This window comes from Lepidochelys kempii, chromosome 5, assembly GCF_965140265.1.
Source record: "Lepidochelys kempii isolate rLepKem1 chromosome 5, rLepKem1.hap2, whole genome shotgun sequence".
NCBI classification, from domain to species: Eukaryota; Metazoa; Chordata; order Testudines; family Cheloniidae; genus Lepidochelys; species Lepidochelys kempii.
Genome location: NC_133260.1, coordinates 12,966,177 through 12,989,113, shown reverse-complemented (window position 1 = coordinate 12,989,113; position 22,937 = coordinate 12,966,177). Strand labels below are relative to the sequence as shown.

At 44.3% G+C, this 22,937-nt stretch overlaps 1 protein-coding gene across 2 annotated transcripts; it reads right to left on the bottom strand.

Annotated features, from left to right (window-relative positions):
- Window positions 1–1,527: 1,527 nt before the first annotated feature.
- HAUS1 (HAUS augmin like complex subunit 1) lies at window positions 1,528–21,235 on the bottom strand. Of its 2 annotated transcripts, none has more exons than XM_073343454.1 (9): window positions 21,129–21,235; window positions 14,685–14,859; window positions 11,360–11,495; window positions 9,849–9,983; window positions 8,818–8,941; window positions 7,260–7,325; window positions 5,716–5,787; window positions 3,413–3,460; window positions 1,528–1,837 (listed from the first exon to the last, which is right to left on the bottom strand). In XM_073343454.1, the coding sequence occupies exons 1-9, from the start codon at window positions 21,147–21,149 to the stop codon at window positions 1,754–1,756; spliced, it is 861 nt and encodes a 286-aa protein (XP_073199555.1). In that variant the 5' UTR covers window positions 21,150–21,235; the 3' UTR covers window positions 1,528–1,753. The 2 variants fall into 2 exon arrangements, with proteins under 2 accessions (XP_073199555.1, XP_073199556.1); XM_073343455.1 differs by lacking the exon at window positions 21,129–21,235 and adding an exon at window positions 19,572–19,900.
- Window positions 21,236–22,937: the final 1,702 nt, after the last annotated feature.

Genomic DNA, 22,937 nt, shown 5'->3' with positions numbered 1-22,937 from the left:
CACAACAGTCCTCTCCTCCGGAAAGGTGAGATGGTCCAGAAGACTCCCATGGAGATTCAACCCACGGAGCTTTCTTCAAATCACCCCCTCAGGGAAAGATTTGGGGAGGATCACAAAGGAGGCTGAGTGTAGCACACCAGCCCTGTAGATCTCCTGCTCCTGATCACACACACCATCAAGATCACCGTGGCCCTAGATCCCATGCTGGTATTGTATCAAGCGGCAGGTAGGCACAAGTGGGAAGGTGGTCATGGAGAAAGTAGATCCTCCTATAGGTCCAGCAAAGCCCAGTCCCTACTGTACATTGAATGGGGGAATGCAGCGGAAGGAGGGGACAGTAATTGGCATGCAAAAGTGGTGACTAATGGATGCAACTAACTCCTCTCCCCTCGTTTGCCTGCTCATTCAGCCGTTGCTTGTATCTCTACGTTCTTCAGGCTTCATGCGCCAAAAGCTTAGGCGCTCCCAGCACTAGAGGAGTCAATTAGGCACCTTTATCTTTTTTTCCCTCTCACTTTTCCCCTCATAGTTGAACTACAGCAAGTTCTCTGGAGTTTCTTCCATTGATTTAGTATTAATCATAACGGACTAAAGAGCACAAGGAAGGAAACCAAGCATTAACTCGGTGTAAACCCGTTCCCCGCCCCCTTACCGTACCGGAGCCCGCCACGCTGCCCAACAGGAGCGGCAGGCCAGAACACTGCCCGCGCAGCTGCAGGGGAGGGGGGACAGTGGGGGAAGGGCCCCCGGGCCGTAGTTTGCCCCCCTCTGATATAGTCTAATTTGATTAGACTGCAGGGCAAGTGGAGACCCTCAAGAGGTCAGTATTAAGAGATTTCAGCTCTCGGTCACTGATTCAAATCCAACCCAGGTGAGCAGTGAAAGCTGTTGCCAGCCAAAGGCTGTTAAGTGATCTCTATGAAATGAGGCGCTGAGCTCAGGGTGATGGCAGGCAGCCATCCATCCCACCGAAAAAGGCATCCTCCTTGTTGGCGGGCTGCAGGGCTTGAATAGGCTATAGTGACCTTACTACTGTCAGTGCCCTACTACTATGCTCAGTGCCTTCCATGTCAGTCTCTTCGATCTATGTCTGCAGCAGGCACCAGTTATGTTAAAGTGGGGAAAGTAATTAAACTTTGACTTAACAGCTAGAACTCTACATTCATTTTTAAAAAGGATTTGAAGAGGAGAAAGGAAAAGTGATTGATGTTGGGTGAGGAGACTCATCTCACAAGATGTAATAACGAATACTGTCTAGTTTCTCTTGACTCACCAAATAGAGGACCCTTCCAAGACTAGAGATCCAGAACCTGATAGGGTAGAAGAAGAGACCAAGACTAACCAGACAGCTTTCTATCAAGCCCCAACTTCTTCCTCCTTCCCTCCCTTTTTCCCCAGTTGATCTAATTTAGTAAAGCAGAAGATACCTGGTACAGACATTGAACCATTCATAAAACTGCTTGTTTGCTGATTAGGTCGCCATCTGCAGGTCATTTACCAGTTTTAGCTCATATTTATAAAAATACATAGAGAAGGAAGCCTTGTTTTTATTATTCAGCCTTACAGAAAACAGAAATATACATACTTTTTACAAAACTAAAGCTATGAGAAACCCTCAAAATCTGTGCGCCTGGCAGAAAAATGGCAAGTTTGCAGGCCCCAACAGTGTGGAATACGCCACCATGTTTAGGAACCCAAAAAGTCTTTAAAAAAAAAAAAAAAAAAGTGCAGTCCTTTTCCCACACAGGTGACTTTAGGTAAATCGGCGTTTGCTGGGCTCTGGTACTGACAATGCCATCATGTCCACTTTACTGGAGAACTCAGCCTCAAGAGTATTCTAGAGGAGAAAGAAGCAAGAGAAATCAGTGGCAATGCAAATAACTTTTACATCATTGTTAGACAAATATGTCTCTAACGGTCAGCCCCATTGGACATCATTTGTATGCATTAACCCAGCTGACTGAAAGAGCCTTACTCGTGTGGGATGTTTATCAGTACTCAGTACAGAGCACAGTTAGTTGAGAATATAATAGCATTTAGCAGCTCTTGAACAGAGAAAAATGAGTCATTACAAACAGCCAAAATTAGCATTACTAATCCAAATGATGACCCAAAAAGATATACAGTATTCTTAAATATTATGACAGTGTTGCATTGTTCCCAGGACAATCTCCAAATATCAAACCCAATAAAGCATCCATTGTTTATGGACTATAACAAGACAAACTTGTTTGTTATACTAACATCTAGAGAGCTTATCGCCAGGAACCTAAAAGGCTAAATCACAGTAATTATTTCCAAACTGACACCACTGGTCCATGCTGTGTGATCCTCATGGTCCTTGGAATGCAACATTTTTAGAACCAAGCAGCTGGTGAACAGGGGGTGAATAGAGAGCCCATGACACAATCTCTTACAATGTGATGCACAGAACATGAATGTTGGAGAACCTTGTACTCTTGTTTTACTGAGATTAACATACAAATTCCACACGTATGCACAAATGATAGTCATATGTGGTGGGCTTCCCATCATGCTCGGAAGGATTACTAGACACAGATAGGCTGCCAAAGCAAATTACTAAGGTGAAAAAACTCTCACCTGAGAAAGCCCTACCAGTGGTGGAGAAGGATCAAATTCATGAAATAAGTGCCTCACCATTGATCCTAGTGGTACAGTCCAAAGAGAAGGATGGTCTCATAACTGTGATCCTGACTGTATAGGGCTTTAATGATTATCAACACCTTCAATTGCATCTAGAAGCAGGTAGGAAGCTAGTGCAAAAACTAAAGCACAGGTTTTATGTATATATTAGTCCATGACACTCAGGAGGAGGGCAGCTGCAGTCCCATGTGGACTTCAAAAGGAAGCATATACACAGCATTTAACAGCAATCAAGCCTGCAGGTGACAAATGCATGGACGACCATTGCGCAGTCTGTTTTATATAGAAATGGCCTTACTCCTGTCCAGCTGCTGATTAAAAAAATGCATTACAGGCCACAACTACCCTCTGAGAATCCAAGAGCAGCGAGTGATGTATCCAAAAGGGCCTAGAGACTGCAAACCATTTTAGCAAAAAGCACCCTCGAAAAGTGGCGCAAAACTTCCGCACAGTTCTTCAAAGCTATTTAGGGGACTAACTTCCACTGATTGCAGTGAGAATAAGGCATCTAAAGAACTCTGAAAAGCTGGGCCTTCCCTCAACATCTGTTCCTCCCTATCAACAAGAATCACTTCTATCTAATCTGAGCCACATTTATACCCAGATCTTTATCTCTGGAGAGCATCAAGATTAGAATCTGAGGCAGATGAACCCGAACCTAACCATCAGCTACGTTGGAGTTTTAGATGATTTTTTTCAGGAAGTGACAGTGTCCATTTAAATCTCTGTAAGTAACAAAAGCTCCTACCAGCTCCCGCTTTGCTTCTTCAATCTTCACTCGAGCAAGAGAAGGATTCTAAAAGGAAGAAAAATGGCACGTTAACTGCAAGTAGCGACAGTCCTATTTCAGCTTGAAAACACAGAGTTTCTCCTCACCCAAAAGATTTTAATAAAGGATAGGAGAGGAGTGGGGGCTAAACAAATGGTCTCCATGCATTCCCCCAAGATGCAAAAAGTGCTGCAATTAAAGATAGAAAAACCCCAAATGTAATGGATTTTGAAAGAGCTGTTATGAGGCCTAATGTTAAAAGAAACATCTCCATGAAATTTGCAAAATTGTTGATCAAGAGAGCCTGGCTTTAAACATTTCCAGCAGTGTTTGCAGCCCAGACACTGGATAGGAAGGTGCCCACATGTGCACATAGCCTGCTTGTAGGAACACTCTTCGCCCCACTCAGCATCTCAGGCACTCAGCCAGTGATAAGAGAAGCACAAAGGCTCAGGGGCAGGGGAGGCCGAGCCTTCCACATTCACTGAAAGCAAGATAGGGAAAATGGGAAGATTAAAAGCCAATTTTGGTGTCTCGAGTCCCTTGACAGAACAAAGCAAACTGCCTCTGGGGACTAGGATAGAGCCAGGCCCCACCCCTTCCCCAGGAATGACACAGCAGGAAGCTTTCTGTTTTTGTAGCAGGGGTAGCAATGGTCATCTAAGGCCGTGGGTCTCAACCAGGGGTACACAAACCCCTGGGGGTACACAGAGGTCTTCCAGAGGGTGTCAACTCATTTAGATATTTGCCTAGTTTTACAAAAGGCTACATGAAAAGCTCTAGCAAAGATAGAACAAACTAAAATTTCATATTGACAATGACTTGTTTATACTGCTCTGTATGCTATATCAGTGTTTAACAACCGGGGGGGGGGGGGGGGAGGAGATCACGATTTAGTTTATAATTACATGGTAAAAATTTGAAAGGAAGCAATTTTTCAGTCATAGTGTGCTGGGACACTTTTTCATTTTTATGTCTGATTTTTTAAGCAGTAGTTTTTAAGTGAGGTGAAACTTGGGGGTACGCAAGACAAATCAGCCTCCTGAAAGGGGTCCAGTAGTCTGGAAAGGTTGAGAACCACTGATCTAAGGTCAGGCCTGCAGCAAGGATGTGTGTAGTGGGGAACTCATGGCAAGGAGCGGGTTGGTGAAGACAAGAAGGATAGTCTAGTTGTTAGGGCATTAGCTGAGGACCTGGATTCAGTTCCCTGTTCCAGCACAGATTCCCCATTTGACCTTGGGCAAGTCACTTAATGGCTCTGTACTTCATTTCCCCATCTGGGATAGAGGATAATAGCACTTCCCTACCTCACAGGGTGCTGTGAGGATAAATACATTAAAGATTGTGAGGCGCCCAGAGACTACAAGAATGGGGCCAGATAAATACGAGAGGTAGAATTGTGAATCTCGACACATAGGTTCATTTAATAAATCACAGTGCTACCCTCCCAATTGTTACAGCATCTTCCTTATGTCCAAGAGGGAGAATCCCTCACTGATTTGAGAAAGGAACATGAATTGCTTCTTTCATCCACTTGCAGAGGAGCTCTGCAAGTGCTGCAATTAGATTGTCCCCCAACCAACACATACAGGTGACCTGTCCACTTCATACAAAGCAAGGGTTTGGATACCTCTCACGTTGTGGATTTATAAACTACTGTTGGCTCTAATCGCACAGTTATCTACAGAGGTTCCCTTAACTGAACTCCAATTACTACACAATGCTGTAACCATTTATACGGCTACATACATGAGTAACAGTAATGGTGGTATGTACCAGCAGATTCAAAGTTTGATGCATATACCGTTTAAAATTATTGATAATCTTTGGAAAATAACCGTGCCATAGACTTTTGTTTTCCTCTCAACTTTTCCAGATAATTCACCTGATGCCTAGCTTATCCAACCAGTTTATTTGAGTTCGATTCCCATGCATTATGGTAGGAAAGAGCAAAATCTATCTATTGAAACTATTTAAACAGCCTTCTGTTTAAGCAAAATCCTTCATCTAGACAATTCATTAAGGGACATACACAGAGTTCAGACACAGCACAACTGTCAGCCTGTCAACTCCATTGCAACAGAATTTATTTACATTTTGATGTCTGTCTACATATAAAATATTTCAGCTACAAACACAACCTCCACCCCCTGAAGTTAATTTGACAGTGAAATTAATCCCTAAGTATAGCACCTAAAGAGAAAGTTATTCCATTTTCTTATATATGCACATAAACGTTTAGGATACTAGAAGATAGTAGTAGTAGAAGAAGAAATAATTACAGGAGTTAAGTCTAAATAGGACTCCAGTTTCTTCTTCAAAGGCACAGTCTGTTGCTTTAGTTCAGTCAGTTTCTGTGAACACAGCAAAGCACCAGGTTATATTTCTGCAATCTAATTTGGTATAAGTGATGCAAATCGGTAAAACAAAGCATTTATGAATTTCCAAATGTTTTATTCTGTATAGATTTTAAGGGAGCCCATTGTTGCTGTAATTCTGATTAAGGATCTATAACTCTTCCCAGGATTTAATATTCCAACAATTTTATTTAGTCAAATCCAGTTAAGTTTTATATTGAAGTAAAAATGCAAATTTTTGTATTACCCTTATGAAAAAATACAAGGTCTTTAAACACAGTGTACCATTTGATGGCTGTTCGCTGGTCTGTGTGAATTGAGGTGTTGATCTCAATGTAGAACCCAGTGGACAGGTGTCCACGTCACAGAAAAACACCTTCGCAATGGGTACTACCTGAGACCCTTGCTGGTGATCTCAGCACAGGCCAAGACTGAATAGATCATGAAGAAATGAGTTACACACTAACACCTAGAGGCTGCCCTGACAGAACAGGGCTGAGCCACATAGGTGGGAAAGTGTGGGGAACCTTCCACCGCCACTTTTGGTGCTGTACCCATTCAGTGCACAAAGGAAAGAGTTAACTCTTGACTGTTACTGATCAAGCAACTTTCACCAGCACTAAAGCTATTTAAAAGTCAAAGATAAACCCATGATGCATTATGATGCAGTAATTTACAACCCCTCCACCCCAAACATTTGTTCTGCACTCTGCAAAACAGATAAAAACACTGTCAAGTCAAACTTGCCCCCATATTTAGGCTCTATGAGAAAACAAAAGTTTTACAAAACCAAGACCTACATAGAAGTTTCTATGATTTTTTTAAATTTAAGATTTCAATGGGAACATTTTTCAACCAGCATTTCTCCTGCAACATTTTGCAATCCAAATACTGCCAAACAATGCTAGTTCATGACATCCACAAAGTGAAACTGACTAGGCTATACTCATCATTCAAACTAACTAACAAGCAAGAAATAAAACAACATAACTGGCAAAAAGCACATTTCAAGTTTGGAATTCTCTCGGTTATGGTAACAGGGTGATATTAGTGTTGTGACAGTAGAAAGAACACACTCAGACAGACATCATGTGCAGCAGCAAAGAGCTGGACAATCCACAATTAGAAACACAGAAAACATGTTTTTAAAAAATGAAAGTATTGTGACAGTGTCCCTTTAACAAATTACACCATTATTGTCTTATGTAGTCACAATTATATCCAAAAATGTTATATTCACATAAAACTGGAGGTGGCCTCAGGATGTAAAATTTGGATCACAGATTAGATTTTGGACACCCCCACACATCAGAGGCATTTGTATGTGGGATGTTGGTTTGGGCCCATCCCTACCGTACACATGTACTCAAGTATCCATATGGAGAAATGTTATTTCCTTAAACTATCCAAACAAATGCTGATTCACATGCACCACTTCAGAAATGCCCCTCTTGTCACAACACACCCACCTCTGAGAGGCTCACTAATGACTGATGTGTCAAGGAAGGATCCATCCCGCTTGCCGAAAGCTGTTCCTACAAGAGAAAAAAACAGTTCACAATTTGTACAGCACACCCTGCTCCTCTACTGAACAGACAGTGTACAATACATTATTCATCACAAAAATTTAAACAGAAAATGCATAGAGATATTTTGATGCTTACTTGTATTTTAACATAAGCAGGCAAAAAGAAAAAAAAGTTAACTATAGCAGGAATTTAGGTCTGTTTTAAGTGCTAATCTCCAAGCAACTTTAACTGTGGAGTCAGTGGCTAATGCAACATGCATAAACAGCAATATACCTACTAGAAAACCAGCATGACTAGAGCATTCAGAGAGGACATGAGTAGGTTTACCTAGTAAAATGTCATCATACTAATAGAACACTTATCCCTCAAAATTGCCAGACTATCGTACATAGTTATTCTGTCAAAGTAGCCTGTAACACTCACCCTTACTTGCATCATAAGGGGGTTGGGAAACTTTATTTCTCATATAGTGCTTAACTAGTCCAACATTGGGTTTCAGAATCAGTCAAGTAACCAATATGCAATGCACGTTACACTGTACGACTACCAAAATCATGACACTGGAAGAGAACATGCTCTCTGATATCATCTGTATAGAAAAATGTGAAGAGTAATTCCAACTATAATCCATGCTTATACGTTTTTAAATTTATGAAGGTTCCGCAAATTTATGAAGGTTCCTGCTTTGAGCAGGGGGTTGGATTAGATGACCTCCTGAGGTCTCTTCCAACCTGAATCTATGATTCTGTATCAAGGAACACTGGAAAAAAACAGCTATTTTTCTGTTGAATAAGAGTAATGGGGGACCTGAATTTACTCACGTGTAACTGTTGCTTTAAGGTCCCAGTCCTCCAACACTTAAAGCCCACGTGTAACTTTGACTTTAATTGGACAATTCATGTGAGTAAAAAGCTACATACTTGCTTAAGTATTTGCATTTGTCCTCCCAGTATACAACTAAGGCTATATTTTTGGCACAGCAGTGTTCATGGTAATCATTAAAGTCAATTTAATAAAGCCACCATTGTGGGGTGAGCTCATTCTTCAACCCCCACACCCCCAGACAGTAACCTTTCTGTGAGTATGGTTCCTCCTACCCGCCTCCTGTTGTGAAATGACTAAATATTTGTATGACAAAATCATAGCCTTATATATGATTAGCAGGAACTTCCCTAACTTTAAAATATTGGGGCAACTACTTGCCACCCCACTCCAGCAGGGGACACATTCAACCCCTAAGGCCTCTGTTACCTTTTAACATCCATCCACTTATCCCCAGCTCTGCAGGAAAGGTGACTGGGGATCAGTTACAACCGATTCCCTTCAGGGACCAACCATACTTTATTTCCAAGTGTCAGCTGTAATAGATTCCCCCTCTGGGAGGCTAAGAAGCTCCCAATATGTCTCTAACTAGTAGTGAAACCATACATTTTGAGGCCGACTTTGACATAATCACATATTCCTTTAAGAATACTGGTAGAAGACTTTTATCATCAACCTCTGCAGCCTTGATCCTGAATTTAAAGTCCTCAGATTTATCCTTCAGGAACTTCATATTCTGGGTTCGGCTGTCGGCTTTGGCTTTTTCCGTTGCCAGATGTTCTTCTGTTTTTTTAAGGTCCCTTTAAGAAGAAAATTATGGTGAATATATGTGGCTTACTAACCTTCAGCCAAATTAACGCTCTCAAGTAAATACCCACAGGAAGGACAAAGTGAAGCAGAAAACGGAGTTGCACTCAGTCTCTCCACCAGTCTATTGGTGGGATGAGATTTCCATGTGCACAGATACCCCAAAGATTCCCAAGACCCTAGGATATGCCTACTGATAGCAGGGCATCTGCATGAAAACTCTAACAACCGCCTGGTGGGTCACTATACTAGATTAGTTAGTGGAGAACTTGGGAATACAACTGTTAAGTGACTTAACTAAAATCACGCAGTGCAGTAATGGCAGAGCTGGGACAAGTACACAGGAATGCTAGTTCTACAACATGAGCTATGCTGCTGCTGCTCTCAGTGCCACAATAGTTAGAGTTTACTGTAGTGCCCCTCACTGTAGTATCCAAGCACTTCAATGTAAATTAAATCTGCATGGTGAGGTCGCTGGTAGACTTAGTGGAATTTGATAATCTTTTGGTTAAAGAAGAATCTTCTTGGGAATCTTTTTTGTTCTAACCCAGTCCTTTATTTTTACCACTAAACAACACTGCTCATGCTCAGAAAAATATGCTCACTTTGAACCTGTGCACAAAGCAATAAATGGGAGATGCAGGCACGTACTTATGAGCACTATTCAACCCATAATATTTAATTACATCATTGTAGGCTTGGGATTTTTAAACCTTTTTTGACTATTTGAAGTAAATTTGCTGCAAGGACCTTGACTAGTGGTTTAAATTGCGGTGAAGTAGAGCAATATTGAACTGAATGTTCAGATATCCTGGTTACTGTTCATAGACAATAAAGTTGCTGAGAACAGGGGACCAGCAAACCCCATTCAGCTCTTTCCCTTTTTCCCCCACTACTCACTCTTTGAGATGTTTTTCCAGCACCAGAGCTGCAGTTAGCTTTTTCCTAAGGCTGGTCAATTCAAGCTCCATTTCTCTGTTTCTCGATTCTGTCGCATGTAAATCTGAGGTCAAATCATTGATAGCGGAGATGAAGCTAATGAAACAAGAGATTTCATTGATCTCTTTAGAAGTCAACTCTGCTGAAGCTCAGGGTTATATAATCACTTATTTTCTTTCACACTTCCCATAAACTTTTCTCAAATCATGGCAAATCTGATAGGTCTCTCTATACTATCTTACAATCCAAATAGCTAAGAACTTCTCTAAGCCAGTGTTTGACAATGTACATAAAATTCAAAATAGCTTAACATTTTAATTGCTATGCAATACACATGTATACAGCTCCTTTTATCATGAAGCATTTCACAAGCTATAAACATGCACTAACTGAACTGCAACCACTTCTGGGACAGATGATGGCATGCAGCCTGAGCACACCCCACTGCACAACAGCTGGAGTAGGAAGGAGAGGAACAGAGGCAGAAAGGGACATTTTAGCTAAAGGCACATGGAAAACCCCTACTTTTATTAAGGGAGCCAGACTGAACCTCATTTTTGTATGGTTTCACCTGAGAAATCTACGCAGGGTACACAGCCAAATACTCAATTTAAATCTCTCCAAAAGGATGAAGGGCTGGGCAGACCCGGGCAGGTTTTAGGGAATCAGATTTGAAATAATGAGGTGTCCAACCCATGGCTCTTGAGGATGACTACATTAAGGAAAAGTCTATTTAATTATGAATTGAAAATGCAACCCCTGAAACCACACCCTGCAATTCTTCAGAAGCCTCTGAATCAGCCAAACACTGCAGCTGCCCAGGGAGCAGCTATGGGTCCTTCCCTGCTGCAAGCGCTCAGCAGCGCCCCTGCTGGCCACCTGCTGCACCACAGGAGTAGGAGGTGAGAAGTAACATTGACTACTCCATTGCCTGCTTCTTTGCTGGCTCTGGGGGCCCCAGGAAGAGCATGACAGCAGCTAGACTGGCTCCCTCTGTGCCTATGGGAGTGGCTAGCAAAGGATGGCTCCCACCTCCACACACTGACTCAGAGCAGCCCAAGAGAGGGGAAAAAGAGGAGAAGCTGGGAATGAGCAGCCAGTTACAGCTCCCTGATTCTTTTGCTGAGTCCAGGTTAGAGTAGTCTGGGAGCTGCTGTAAATTGTGCCAGCTAGCATAAGAGCCCCCAGGGAGGGACCATATTCCAGCAGGGGATAGCTGGAGTGCAGCATCCTTCAACTACTCCCTCTCCTCACCCCTGACCTGCCACAGGAAGTATAAGGAGGGAGGAGTAGGAGATGGCCATTTCGTCTCTACACACTCCCCCACCCCAGAATTGCAGGTGCTTTCCACTCCCTTTGTGCTGCATGAGTGGCACAGGGCAGAAAGCTGGCCCCAGAGTACTGACTGTGGTCTCAAGCTGAGAAGGTTGGACACCATTGACCCAGACTTCAGCAAACTGTGGAAGAATTACCTTGCTAGGGAAGTGTCCTTTGTTTCAAGCGCCATTGCACTATCTACCAATGCGTTCAGATAGCTGGTGCCTGCCCTAGAGAGACTGTTGAAGGAAAGATTCACACTCTCCATGAGAAGATCCTGTAGATAGTTGACTGAAAAACCAAATAGTTACCTTCATTTAATATTCATCACAGGTGTGCATGGGACTGTACACATTTAGAATACACAGTCTCTGCTTCAAGGTGCTCTAATCAGACACAAAAGACACAGTTTAAGGTTCAATGTGCTGTGCTCCATTTTGTAAACATAAACAATTTATTGGATGGATCTTAAACAGAGTCCTACAAAAAGTGAAAACTAGGTCAAATTACACAGGATGGATATAAACAAATAACACAAGTATGTAGGGACAAAATTAGAAAGGCCAAGGCACAAAACAAGATTGAACTAGCTAGCAACATAAAGGATAACACAAAAACATTCTACAAATGCATTTACAGCCGTTCTCAAACTGTGCATCGGGACCCCAAAGTGTGTCGCCATCCCATTTTAATGGGGTCACCAGGGGCAGCATTAGACTTGCTGGGACCCAGGGCTGAAGCCTGAGCTCCACCCCCACCTGGGGTGGGACTCAGGCTGCGGCCCCTTCTCCCACCCTGGGTCATAAAGTAACTTTGTTGTCAGAAGGGGGTGGCGATGCAGTAAAGTTTGAGAATCCCTGAAGCAAGAGGAAGACCAAGGACAGGTTAGGCCCATTACTCAATTGGGGGGGAGGGGAGGGTGCAGCACGGGCGATAACAGAAAATGTGGAAATAGCAGAAGTGCTAAATGACTTTTTTTGTATCAGTTTTCACCAAAAAGGTTAGTAGCAAGTGGATGTCTAACATAGTGAATGACGGTGAAAATGAGGTGGGATCAGAGGTTAAAATAGGGAAAGAAAAAGTTAAAAATTACTTAGACAAGATAGATGTCTTCAAGTCACAAAGAAATGCATCCTAGAATACTAAAGGAGATATCTGAGCCATTAGCAATTATCTTTGAAAAGTCATGGAAGAAAGGAGAGATTTCAGAGGACTGGAAAAGGGCAAATATAGTGCCAATCTATAAAAAGGGAAATACAAACAACCTAGGGAATTACAGACCAGTCATCTTAACTTCAGTATCCAGAAAGATAATGCAGCAAAGAGTCCTGTGGCACCTTATAGGCTAACGGACGTATTGGAGCATAAGCATGCATCTGACGAAGTGGGTATTCACCCACGGAAGCTTACGCTCCAATACATCTGTTAGTCTATAAGGTGCCACAGGATTCTTTGCCGTTTTTACAGATCCAGACTAACACGGCTACCCCTCTGATACCAAAAAGTTAATGGAGCAAATAATTAAGCAATCAACTTGCAAACACCTAGAAGATAATAAGGTGATAAGTAACAGTCACCATAGATTTGTCAAGAACAAGTTGAACATAATAGCTTTCATTGACAGGGTAACAAACCTTCTGGATGGGCGGGGTGGGAAGGGAAGTGGTAGATGTGGTATATCTTGACTTTAATAAGGCTTTTGATTCTGTCTTGCATGACCTTCTCGTGAACAAACTAAGGATGGAGCTATTATAAGGTGGGTGCATAACTGGTTGTAAAACCGATCTCAGAGAGTAGTTATCAGTGGTTCACAGTCAGGCTGGAGGGGCATATCAAGTGGGGTCCCGCAGGGATCAGTTCTGGGTCTGGTTCTGTTCAATATCTTCATCAGTGATTTAGATAATGGCATAGAGAGCACAGTTATAAAGTTTGCGAATGATACCAAACTGTGTACGGTTGTAATTGCTTTGGAAGATAGGATTAAAATTCAAAATGATCTGGACAAACTAGAAGTAAATAGGATGAAATTCAATAACGACAAATGCAAAGTACTCCACTTAGGAAGGAACAATCAGTTGCACACATACAAAATGGGAAAAGACTGCCTAGGAAAGAGTATTGCAGAAAGGGATCTGGGGGTCACTGTGGATCCCAAACTAAATATCTGTGAGGAATGTAACACTGTTGCAAAAAAAGAAAAGGTCATTCTGGGATGTATTAGCAGGAGTGTTGTAAGCAAGACACAAGAAGTAACTCCGCTCTATTCCTTGCTGTTTAGGCCTCAACTGGAATACTGTGTCCAGTTATGGACATCACATTTCAGGAAAGATGTGGACAAACTGGAGAAGTCTAGGGAAGAGCAACAAAAATGATTAAAGGTTTAGAAAGTATGACCTATGAGGGAAGATTGAAAAGATTGGATTTGTTTACTCTGGAGAAGAAAAGACAGAGGAGACATGATAATAGTTTTCAAGTACAAAAAAAGTTGTTACAAGGAGGTGGGAGGTAAATTGCTCTTGTTAACCTCTGAGGATAGACAAGAAGCTAGGTTGGACATTAGGAAAAACTTCCTAATTGTCAAGGTAATTGTAAGCACTGGAATAAATTGCCTAGGGAGGTTGTGGAATCTCCATAATTGGAAATTTTTAAGAGCAGGTTAGACAAACACCAGTCAGGGATGGTCTAAATAATACTTAATCCCGCCATGAGCATAGGGGACTGGACTAGATGACCTCTCGAGGATCCCTTCCAGTCCTATGATTCTATGATTCATTGGGAGACTACACAGGGGAAAACAAAAAAAACACATTTTTGGGAGCGATTAGGAAAGAAGAAAGAAATTCTCCTGCATACAGTATCGGAATTCTTATGATATCGTAAACTTATAGAATCCTACCTAATTAAAACCTTGCAAGTGATTTTTTATTAGTATATGAAATGTTAAAATAAAAATGATTACGGTGGCCTGAGCTGCTCGAGAAATACTGATCGCTGTTCTCCATTTTATCCAGTGCTCACGCCCTATGATTAGCTAAGGAGTTGCTAAATAACATCGCTGCTGTTTCAGAATCCTAAATTGCTTCCCTTAGTTAGAGATTAGCATTGGCTCAGACACTTGAGATCAACACTATCCCTGACCCCCACCCTTGCACATATAGTATCACTATTTCCGTGCTGTGCCATCTAGCTTAGCAGTGTAGGAAGTTTAGCAGCTAAGCTGCTTGTCAGTCTTTACAGCCTGCTCAAGTTGATTTAAGAAACTGTTGTGGGCCAATCTGATGTCACTTTTGGGAGAAAAGTATTTGTGTACGCAGTGTATGACAATATATAGCTGGATTTCAGGAAAACCCTTGCCTATTGCTACTTTTTTACACTTTTTATAAGATATTACAGTGAATAGAAAATAGAAACCCAAACCCTATAGTGTCACTTAGAAAAAGGCGTTTTTACTGTAACTGGAGTTTGAAGCTCCACACTCACCTTCTGACTCATATTCAGCAGTCTTCTGTTTCATGTCATCTATCATGAGGGAGACATCCCTGTCTCTGGTTTCATTGCATTCCGCAAGTTCATATAAAATATCAACAGTCCGTGAATTCACTTCGTACTGTGGAATGGGTTGATCCCCAAATGTCCTTTTAAGCCATAAAGTAACCTGCCAGGAAAGTGGGAGTAAAAAAGGTAAATGGTTTAATTTAAGGAACTGGAATTAAATATCAGGCAAGAGACTAGAATGTAGAGCCATCAACCACAATTCTTACTCCTGTCTGCGGGGTTTTGTCTACACTATACTTTTTGAGGAGGATCTTCCATTGTTGCACTACCGTTGGTTGTAGCAATGGTAGAAGCACAAATGTAGACTGGAAGCACAGGGTTCATCCCCAAATTTAGTCTGCTGATTGGATCATTAGCTTCCCTGGCCCTGGCCGGGTACTGATGGGGAGCACGGCATGAATGCTTATCCATGCCACCCTTTGCAACCATGAAGGAGCACATAAAGCTCACATGCAAAGTGGGATAAGATTTCAGGACAACACTCTCAAGACAATGAAATAGTAGACAACATCTGGTAAAATCTAACAGTCTGGAATTTCCAATACTATACAAAACTGTTTGGCATGCTAACACAGATAAGCCTAAACAGTTTCGAAGGTACATTGTGGTTGAATGCAGTTCTTTAATTTATATTTAAAGAAATTTTTTAAAACCATAATTGGCTTTTAGGCAACCCAGTTACCTTGCCAGCAAGTGGTGTTAAATATAGTTTTTCTTCAGAATTCAACTGTAGCCTTGATTAGAAGCTGTTTGGCTGATCTGCTCTAGCCAGACAAAGACAGAACACACTGCGGCTCCTGTTGCCATAGTATCTCAGCCTCCCACAATGTTTAATGTATTTACCCTCTCAACAGCCCTGTGAAATAGGGGGATGTTATTATTCCCATTTTAACAAAGGACCAGATCCTCAAACTTCCCCCAGGGACATTAGGACCCTAAATACCTTTAAGGATCAGGGGTCTAACTGATGTGCCCAAGGTCATATAGGAAGTCTGTGGCAGAGTAGGGATTTGAACCTAGGTCTCCCAGATCTCAAAGTAGTGCCCTAATCACTGAACTATTCTTCCTGTCAGGTTAGCCTGAAATGGTTTTATATTGAATTTAAATGTGGTATGAATCCACAGAAAAAAAGCCCAGAAAATGAGAGACTTAACATCAGCAGTGATTTCAGGTTACAAACAAACCACATGAACACCGCAGCATGAACTAGACACTTCATAAACAAAATCCTTGGAAGGAAGTGTGAGATTTTAAAAAGTCATTTCAAAATATCTTTATGAAATCTAAAACCCATTTTCATATCACCCTTGTTCACCTCAACAGACCAAGCAGAACTTGGAGAGTTCAAAAGGCACACTCTTTTTTCTGCACTCCCACCAGAGTAGAATATTGACCTTGAGCTTTGTACCTCTCACTTAATCAGTGGCCTTCATCCTAAATCATACTGGAGAAAGCAAGGTTATAGCCCTGGGGGAAAAGCCAGACCTCCTGGAAATGTACAGCAATGACGTTTTATTGTAGTGAAATATTACAAAAGTTCCAGGGGTCCATCGACACACGATGGAATGCATCTTCCTGACAGGAACCTGGCACAACATAATGTGATGCTGGCAAACCCAGTGCTAGCTCCTGACAAAGTCCCCATAAGTCTCAATGGAACACTGACAAAGATGAGCCAGACTGAATCCAGCTACGTATATGGGTTAGTATTGTTTACAAGAATTATAAGAATGTGTTTAGACTTTATTGAATGCCTGTGAGTTGCTGCCTGCATTAATTTCATTTATAACATCTGTATCCCATATTGTAATATTTGAGCATTTGTATTGTGAGCCTCTCTGACTGTAAATCACCAGATAGTAGAAAGACATTAACCAGTGTGAAGTGCTGGTTTCCCACAGAAGGTGTTACATCCTGCCCTACATCCTACCGATGGACTATTGTGGGACATTAAAGAGGACAAAAGACGTTGGTTGTTCTGTCCCCCTCATTTTAAAGACAAGCCATGCAAGTGGATTCCGCCGATCAGCTGAGTCTGCAGCTCAGAGCACTATGGAGGAGGGGGAGAAAGACACCTAACAAGAAGGAACTGGATCTCTATGCTGCTTAAGGTCTGAAGGGCAAAGTTTTCTAAGCATAAACCAGAGGTCCACAGCCTCTTAGCCTGGGTTAGCCCTAAAGCAGTACTTTTCAACATATTTTTATTTGTGGACCCCTAAAAAATTTTGAATGGAGATGTAGACCCCTTTCGAAATTCAACCTGTAATTCGTGGACCTCTATCATAGAAGTCTTAGACTGAAAACCGACCGAACAGAATTCAACTATAAATGTTGCGTGTGCTTGGCACAGCATTTGACGTAGTGTGAGAAAGGGTGCTAAACAGTGGGCTTCTATGGTACTGACAACACTTCCAGGTTTTGACATGCATGTGGAGGATTCACATACTTTTGATTGAAACTTTATTTTCATAGTATCAGAGGGGTAGCCGTGTTTGCTGCTTTTACAGACCCAGACTAAGAGTCCTGTGGCACCTTATAGACTAACAGACGTATTGGAGCATAAGCTTTCGTGCGTGAATACCCACTTCATTGGATGCATTTCATCGGGTATTCACCCACGAAAGCTTATGCTCCAATATGTCTGTTAGTCTATAAGGTGCCACAGGACTCTTTGCTGCTTTATTTTCATAGTCACCTTTTGCAGACCCTTTAGATATAGTCTGCGGATTCCCCAGGGTCCTAAAGGACATATAGAACTTGCTGAATAGAGAAGCTTCTATTATCTTTGGAAACTTAAGACTGTAACTCATCTGGATGTGTATGTTCACCTGCTTTAATTTTATAAATAACTCATTTCCTTTTCCTACTTAATATATTTTCTACAGTTTATTATAAAATTGGCTACAAGCATCATCTTTGGTGTAAGATCTAAGGGTCTTGGATGACGAGGGGTAAGTAACTGATCCTTTGAGACTGGGTGTAACCTGAATATCGCTGTGATTCTTGGTGTAAGGAACCATCTATCACAAAGGTAAGCTTACTTGGATGTCAAGACAGTGCCCAAGGGGACTGTCTGTGACTGCATGTTAAGGCTGTATAGCATCTGAGGAGCTTATACTTGATAATTGGTTGGTGTTATCTAATTATAGAACTCTCAGCCAATTTGGTGTTTGTGCCCTGCTTCAAAAACAGTCTGCCCTGAGGCTGGTACTCCTGGTTTAGAGTCACTGCAGGCAGCTTTACATCAGCAAATCACAATTTTCTGACACATAAGATCTATTGTTGGATCATATTAAAGAAGTTCTGTATTAAAAATCACAAATAATTTTGATTCCCCATAGTTTAAATTCCAGGGTATTACTAATTAAGAGGTCTCTTGGTTTTTGGTCTCTTGTTTTTACTGTTTCTCTCCCTCTCTTTGTGAAACTTGCAAGCTGCTAATTGTGTTAGTACATCCTAAGACAGAGTCTGTTCTCAAAGCAATACTTTGTAACAATAGAAACAGCACACAGAGACTCCCCGCCCTTTTGTTGTATTTATCTCGCTTTGTTAACAATTGTGATTAAAACAGAGATAGAGGATGGATGCTTGGTGTGGATAGTAACTGAATGATCAGGGAGTTGCTAGCCTAAGAATCTAGTGTCCATCGGCCGAAGAAGGCATCAAGTGGAAATAATCAGAGGACCCCCGGACGGCAGACTGGAATCCACCCAACAGCCTCAAGGATGGGAGAACCGAAGAACAACAGGGAGCCGTCAGAAATGTGCCATCTGCTGATTAATTCAGCAACAGCATGATGAAGCAATTCCCATAGACTGGCATAGGAATAAATTCCTATAAAAATGGACTCTAGAAAGTGAGAACTTTGGGGTCTGATTCTGCAAACCAACTTCCAGGAGCATCAGATGTGCATCTAACAAGGCCCTGCTCCCTCCTCGTGTCCAGGCCACCTGGTCAGTGGCTTGGCATGAGCAACTCTAAGGCTGGTAACTATGATAACAACCTTGCAGAACCTGTCTCCCTGTGTGTGTATGAATGAATGTGTGAATAAATATGAAATTGAATGGAATGTTATAGCTATAACTAACTGCTTGCTATGATTCTTTCTGTATTCACAATAAATGTGGCATTTTGCCTTTCCCCCTTTAATAAGATCATGCTGGTTTTTATTTTATTGGTATAACACTATCTTAATAGTACAGTACCTTAAACCTACCAAGGCTACCAGCCCAGACATCATTTAAGGCACACTAAATTAGAGCTGACTACTTTTTTAATGGGACTTTGCTTTGTTTTAAACATTCCCCTTCCTTTCTTCTGGTTACAACCATAATAAGAAAGAAGGGTTTTTGGTTTAATACTCCATACAAACAGGAGACAGGAAAGCACTATCTAGGATAACATAGGTGTACACCAGCCTGTGCTACTGAAGTGGGATGTGGAATCTGCATCCCCTGTTCTTCCTGAGCACATATCTATTTCTCTGCAAACTTTTGTGCAAAGCACAGTGTCTAGTTAAACACAGCCCATAAGCTACAGAGTTCCTATCCCCCAAAATTGTTGAGAAGGATCAGGGGGCTTCAAGTAAGCCCAAGTGACCCTACCCATTAGTAAGTAATATACAGAATATATTATGAATGTACCCCTCCACATTCCATAGGATGGATGGATATTTGTGGCACACTTGGGGGTGGGGGGGAAGGAAAGGGGAGAGAAGGGAGGTCTTGAGGAGATTTGGGGCACACAGTGGGAATTTGAGGCACACACTAGGAGCAAGGGAGACTACAAGGGGAGAATATTTAGCGTACACACCAGGGAGCAGGAGAGGCCCATATTTGATGGCACACACCGAAGAGAGGAGGCCCATGGCAGGGGCACAGAGTGGAGATGGAGCACGGGCTGGGGGGGAGGCCCATTGTGAGCACATGGAGGGGACAGGGGCACAGGCTGGGGGTCCACTGAGGGCACACAATGAGGACAGGGGCACGGGCCAGGAAGGTGCCATTGGGGACACACAGCAGGGACAGGGAGGCATTGGGAGCATATATCAAAACCAGGGCATGGGCCCGAGGACCAATGCGGGCACACAGCGGGGAACTGTGGGGAAGCCGGGGCAAACACCGGGGGGGGGGAGCAGCATTAGGAGCACATAGAGAGGAGCTGGGGGGCATGGACTGTGGGGAAGCAAAGGCAAACCCTGGGGGCCATTGAGAGCAGACAGCGGGGAGCTGGGGGATGACAGCCTCGGGTGAAGAGGGGGCAAACACGGGAGAGGGCCGTTGGGGGCACAGAGTGGGGAGCTGGGGGGGTGACAGCCTAGGGGGAAGTAGAGGCAAACCCCATGGGGGCATTGAGAGCACACAGCAGAGAGCTGGGGGGGGGGGTGACAGCCTAGGTGTAAGCAGGGGCAAACACGGGGGGGGGGCATTGCGCACAGCAGGGAGATGGAGGGATGACAGCCTAGGGGGAAATGGGGACAAACACCAGGGGGGAGCATTGGCAGTGCACAGCAGGGAGCTGGGGGGGTGACAGTCAGGGGGGAAGCGGGGGCAAACCCCGGGGGAGGGCATTGGGAAGCGCACAGCGGGGAGCTGGGTGGGGTGACAGCCTAGGTGTAAGCAGGGGCAAACACGGGGGGGGGGGCATTGCGCACAGCAGGGAGATGGAGGGGTGACAGCCTAGGGGGAAGTGGGGGCAAACACCGGGGGTCCGCTGGGGGCTCAGAGCAGGGAGCTGTTGGGTGACAGCCTGGTGGGAAGTGGGGGCAAACCCCGGGGGAGGGCATTGGGAAGCGCACAGCGGGGAGCTGGGTGGGGTGACAGCCTAGGGGGAAACAGGGGCAAACACCAGGGCGGAGCATTGGCAGCGCACAGCGGGGAGACGGGGAGACAGTCGGGGGGGGCAGCGGGGCAAACCCGGGGGGGGCATTGGGAGCACACAGCGGGGAGACGGGGGGGAAGCGGGGCAAACTTCGTGTAGGGGGGCCATTGGCAGCGAACAACAGGGAGACGGGGGGGGAAGCGGGGGCAAACCCCGGGAAGGGGGGGCCATTGGCAGCGCACAGCGGGGAGACGGGGGGGGTGACGGTTAGGGGGGAAGCGGGGGCAAACCCGGGGGGGGCCCACTGGTAGCACACAGTGGGGAGTCGGGGGGGGAAGCGGGGAAGGCCTGGTGGGGGACACCGTGGCCGCGCTGCGAGGAAGCGGCCAGGGGGCGTCAGGGGCCAGGAGCCGGGGGCGGCGGGGGGGGGGGGGCGCTCGGGGACGGAGGACGATCCCGGGCGGACTCGGGCCGGACATGCTCCTCTCTGCGGGGCCCCCCGCGGGGACCGTCAGTCGGCAGCCGCCCGGCCCGCGCAGTGACCGTTACCCGTCTGAGCTTCTCCTCCATCCCGGCCTCCGCCGCGCGGAACCCCGATTCCTCCCGCCTCCTTCCCGGCCTCCTCCGCGCACTGCCCCGACCGGCGCAGCGGGCGCCGAGGCCCGCACAGATGACCTCAGGGCCGCGGCGCTTGCTGGGAGTTGTAGTTCGCAGCCGGTGTCCTTGTCTCAGGCCCCGCCCCCTCCCGAAACCACTCCCAGAAGGGCCTGGCAGGCTGGTGGCAGCTCCCGTTGCCCCAGAGACGGCACACGAGGTGTCTGGGCTGTGACCCGCTCTCTGTCTGCAAGGAGGGGCCTCGCCTTGCTCGGCCTGGGGCAAGAAGAATGTTGCAGAATATGCCAAAAAAACCCCATGTCACGGTACAGTACAGTAACGAGTCCCCAGCAGGGAACCTGTCACCGTGTCAGGACATGGTCCTCTCGTCGTGTCACCCCGCCCCAAAAAGCCCACCACCGTTGTATCACAATGTATTGATGCTGTCAGGAAACCCATCACCATGCCCTGGCGCAGTGACATGGTGTCACAAAAACTTGTGACTGTACCATCGTGTCATTGTCAGGAAAACCCATCATCATGCCTTATCACAGTGACACAGTGCCAGGAAAACCACCACTGTGTTGTCATGCCATGCTGTGATGACATACTTTTGTTCTGAGAGGAGAAGAGAGTGTTGTTAAAAAGTTACCACGTTGAAAATGTTGTTTCAAATGTTACCATGTCACACCACTTCCACACAGTCTTAAAAAATAACCACTGTGCTGTTATATGTGATGATTTAATGTTATAAAGAAATCATGGTGTGCAAAGATTACATGATATAGGGGGGAAAGTTGCTATACTGCAATGCACTAACCCTGTGGGGAGAAAAAGTGTTGCTCTGTCATGACGTGATGTCACAAACTCGTCTTTATATCATGACGTCATGATGTTGGTCACAAAACATGGCACTGTTGTGCCCAAAAAAAAAAAAAGGACCTGTGATATCACTGTGTATCCACACAGTGTAGTCAGGTTTCAGAGTAGCAGCCGCGTTAGTCTGTATTCGCAAAAAGAAAAGGAGTACTTGTGGCACCTTAGCAACTAACCAATTTATTTGAGCATAAGCTTTGTGAGCTGTAGCTCACAAAAGCTTATTTGAGCATAAGCTTGTTGCCGGCACCCAGTACCGAGAGGCTGAACAACAGCTTGAGTTGCTTCATTACCTGGTGTGCTACACCCAATAATCACAACGGGGTGGAGAAGCAGAAAAGTTTATTTGAAGCTTCAAAAAGGTACAGGGAGATTTGAATCTCAAATCCTGTACAACAGAGCAGGAAGTTACACAGGCTTTTATACATCCTTTTTCCCAGCATACTTATCCAATAGCAAGCTGCTCCAAGTATCCATATAGCCAGCCAATCCAGTTCTCAGCTAGTTCCCTGATTCTCTGTATCATTTGTTAAACTATACATAAAGCTGCTTTATTCAGCATTGTTCTTCCATATCTCCCCTGTTTGGCCTTGCTTAGTTTCAGGCAGTCTGACTCTGCAACATACTGTTGCAGATTCTCAGCATAACTGCTGTGTGTGCCTCCAGGCGGGGGGGCCAAGGACACTTGGGCCTAGTACGCAGAGCTGCTGCGAGTGCCTCCAGGCGGGGGGGGGGGGGGGGCAAGGACACCGGGGCCTAGTGCGAGGGGGCTTCATCGACACTCGTGGTCTTCCATCCCCTCGAGTTACCTAGTGGCCATGCCCCAGTGTTCCCAACAAGCTTATGCTCAAATAAATTGGTTACTCTCTAAGGTGCCACAAGTACTCC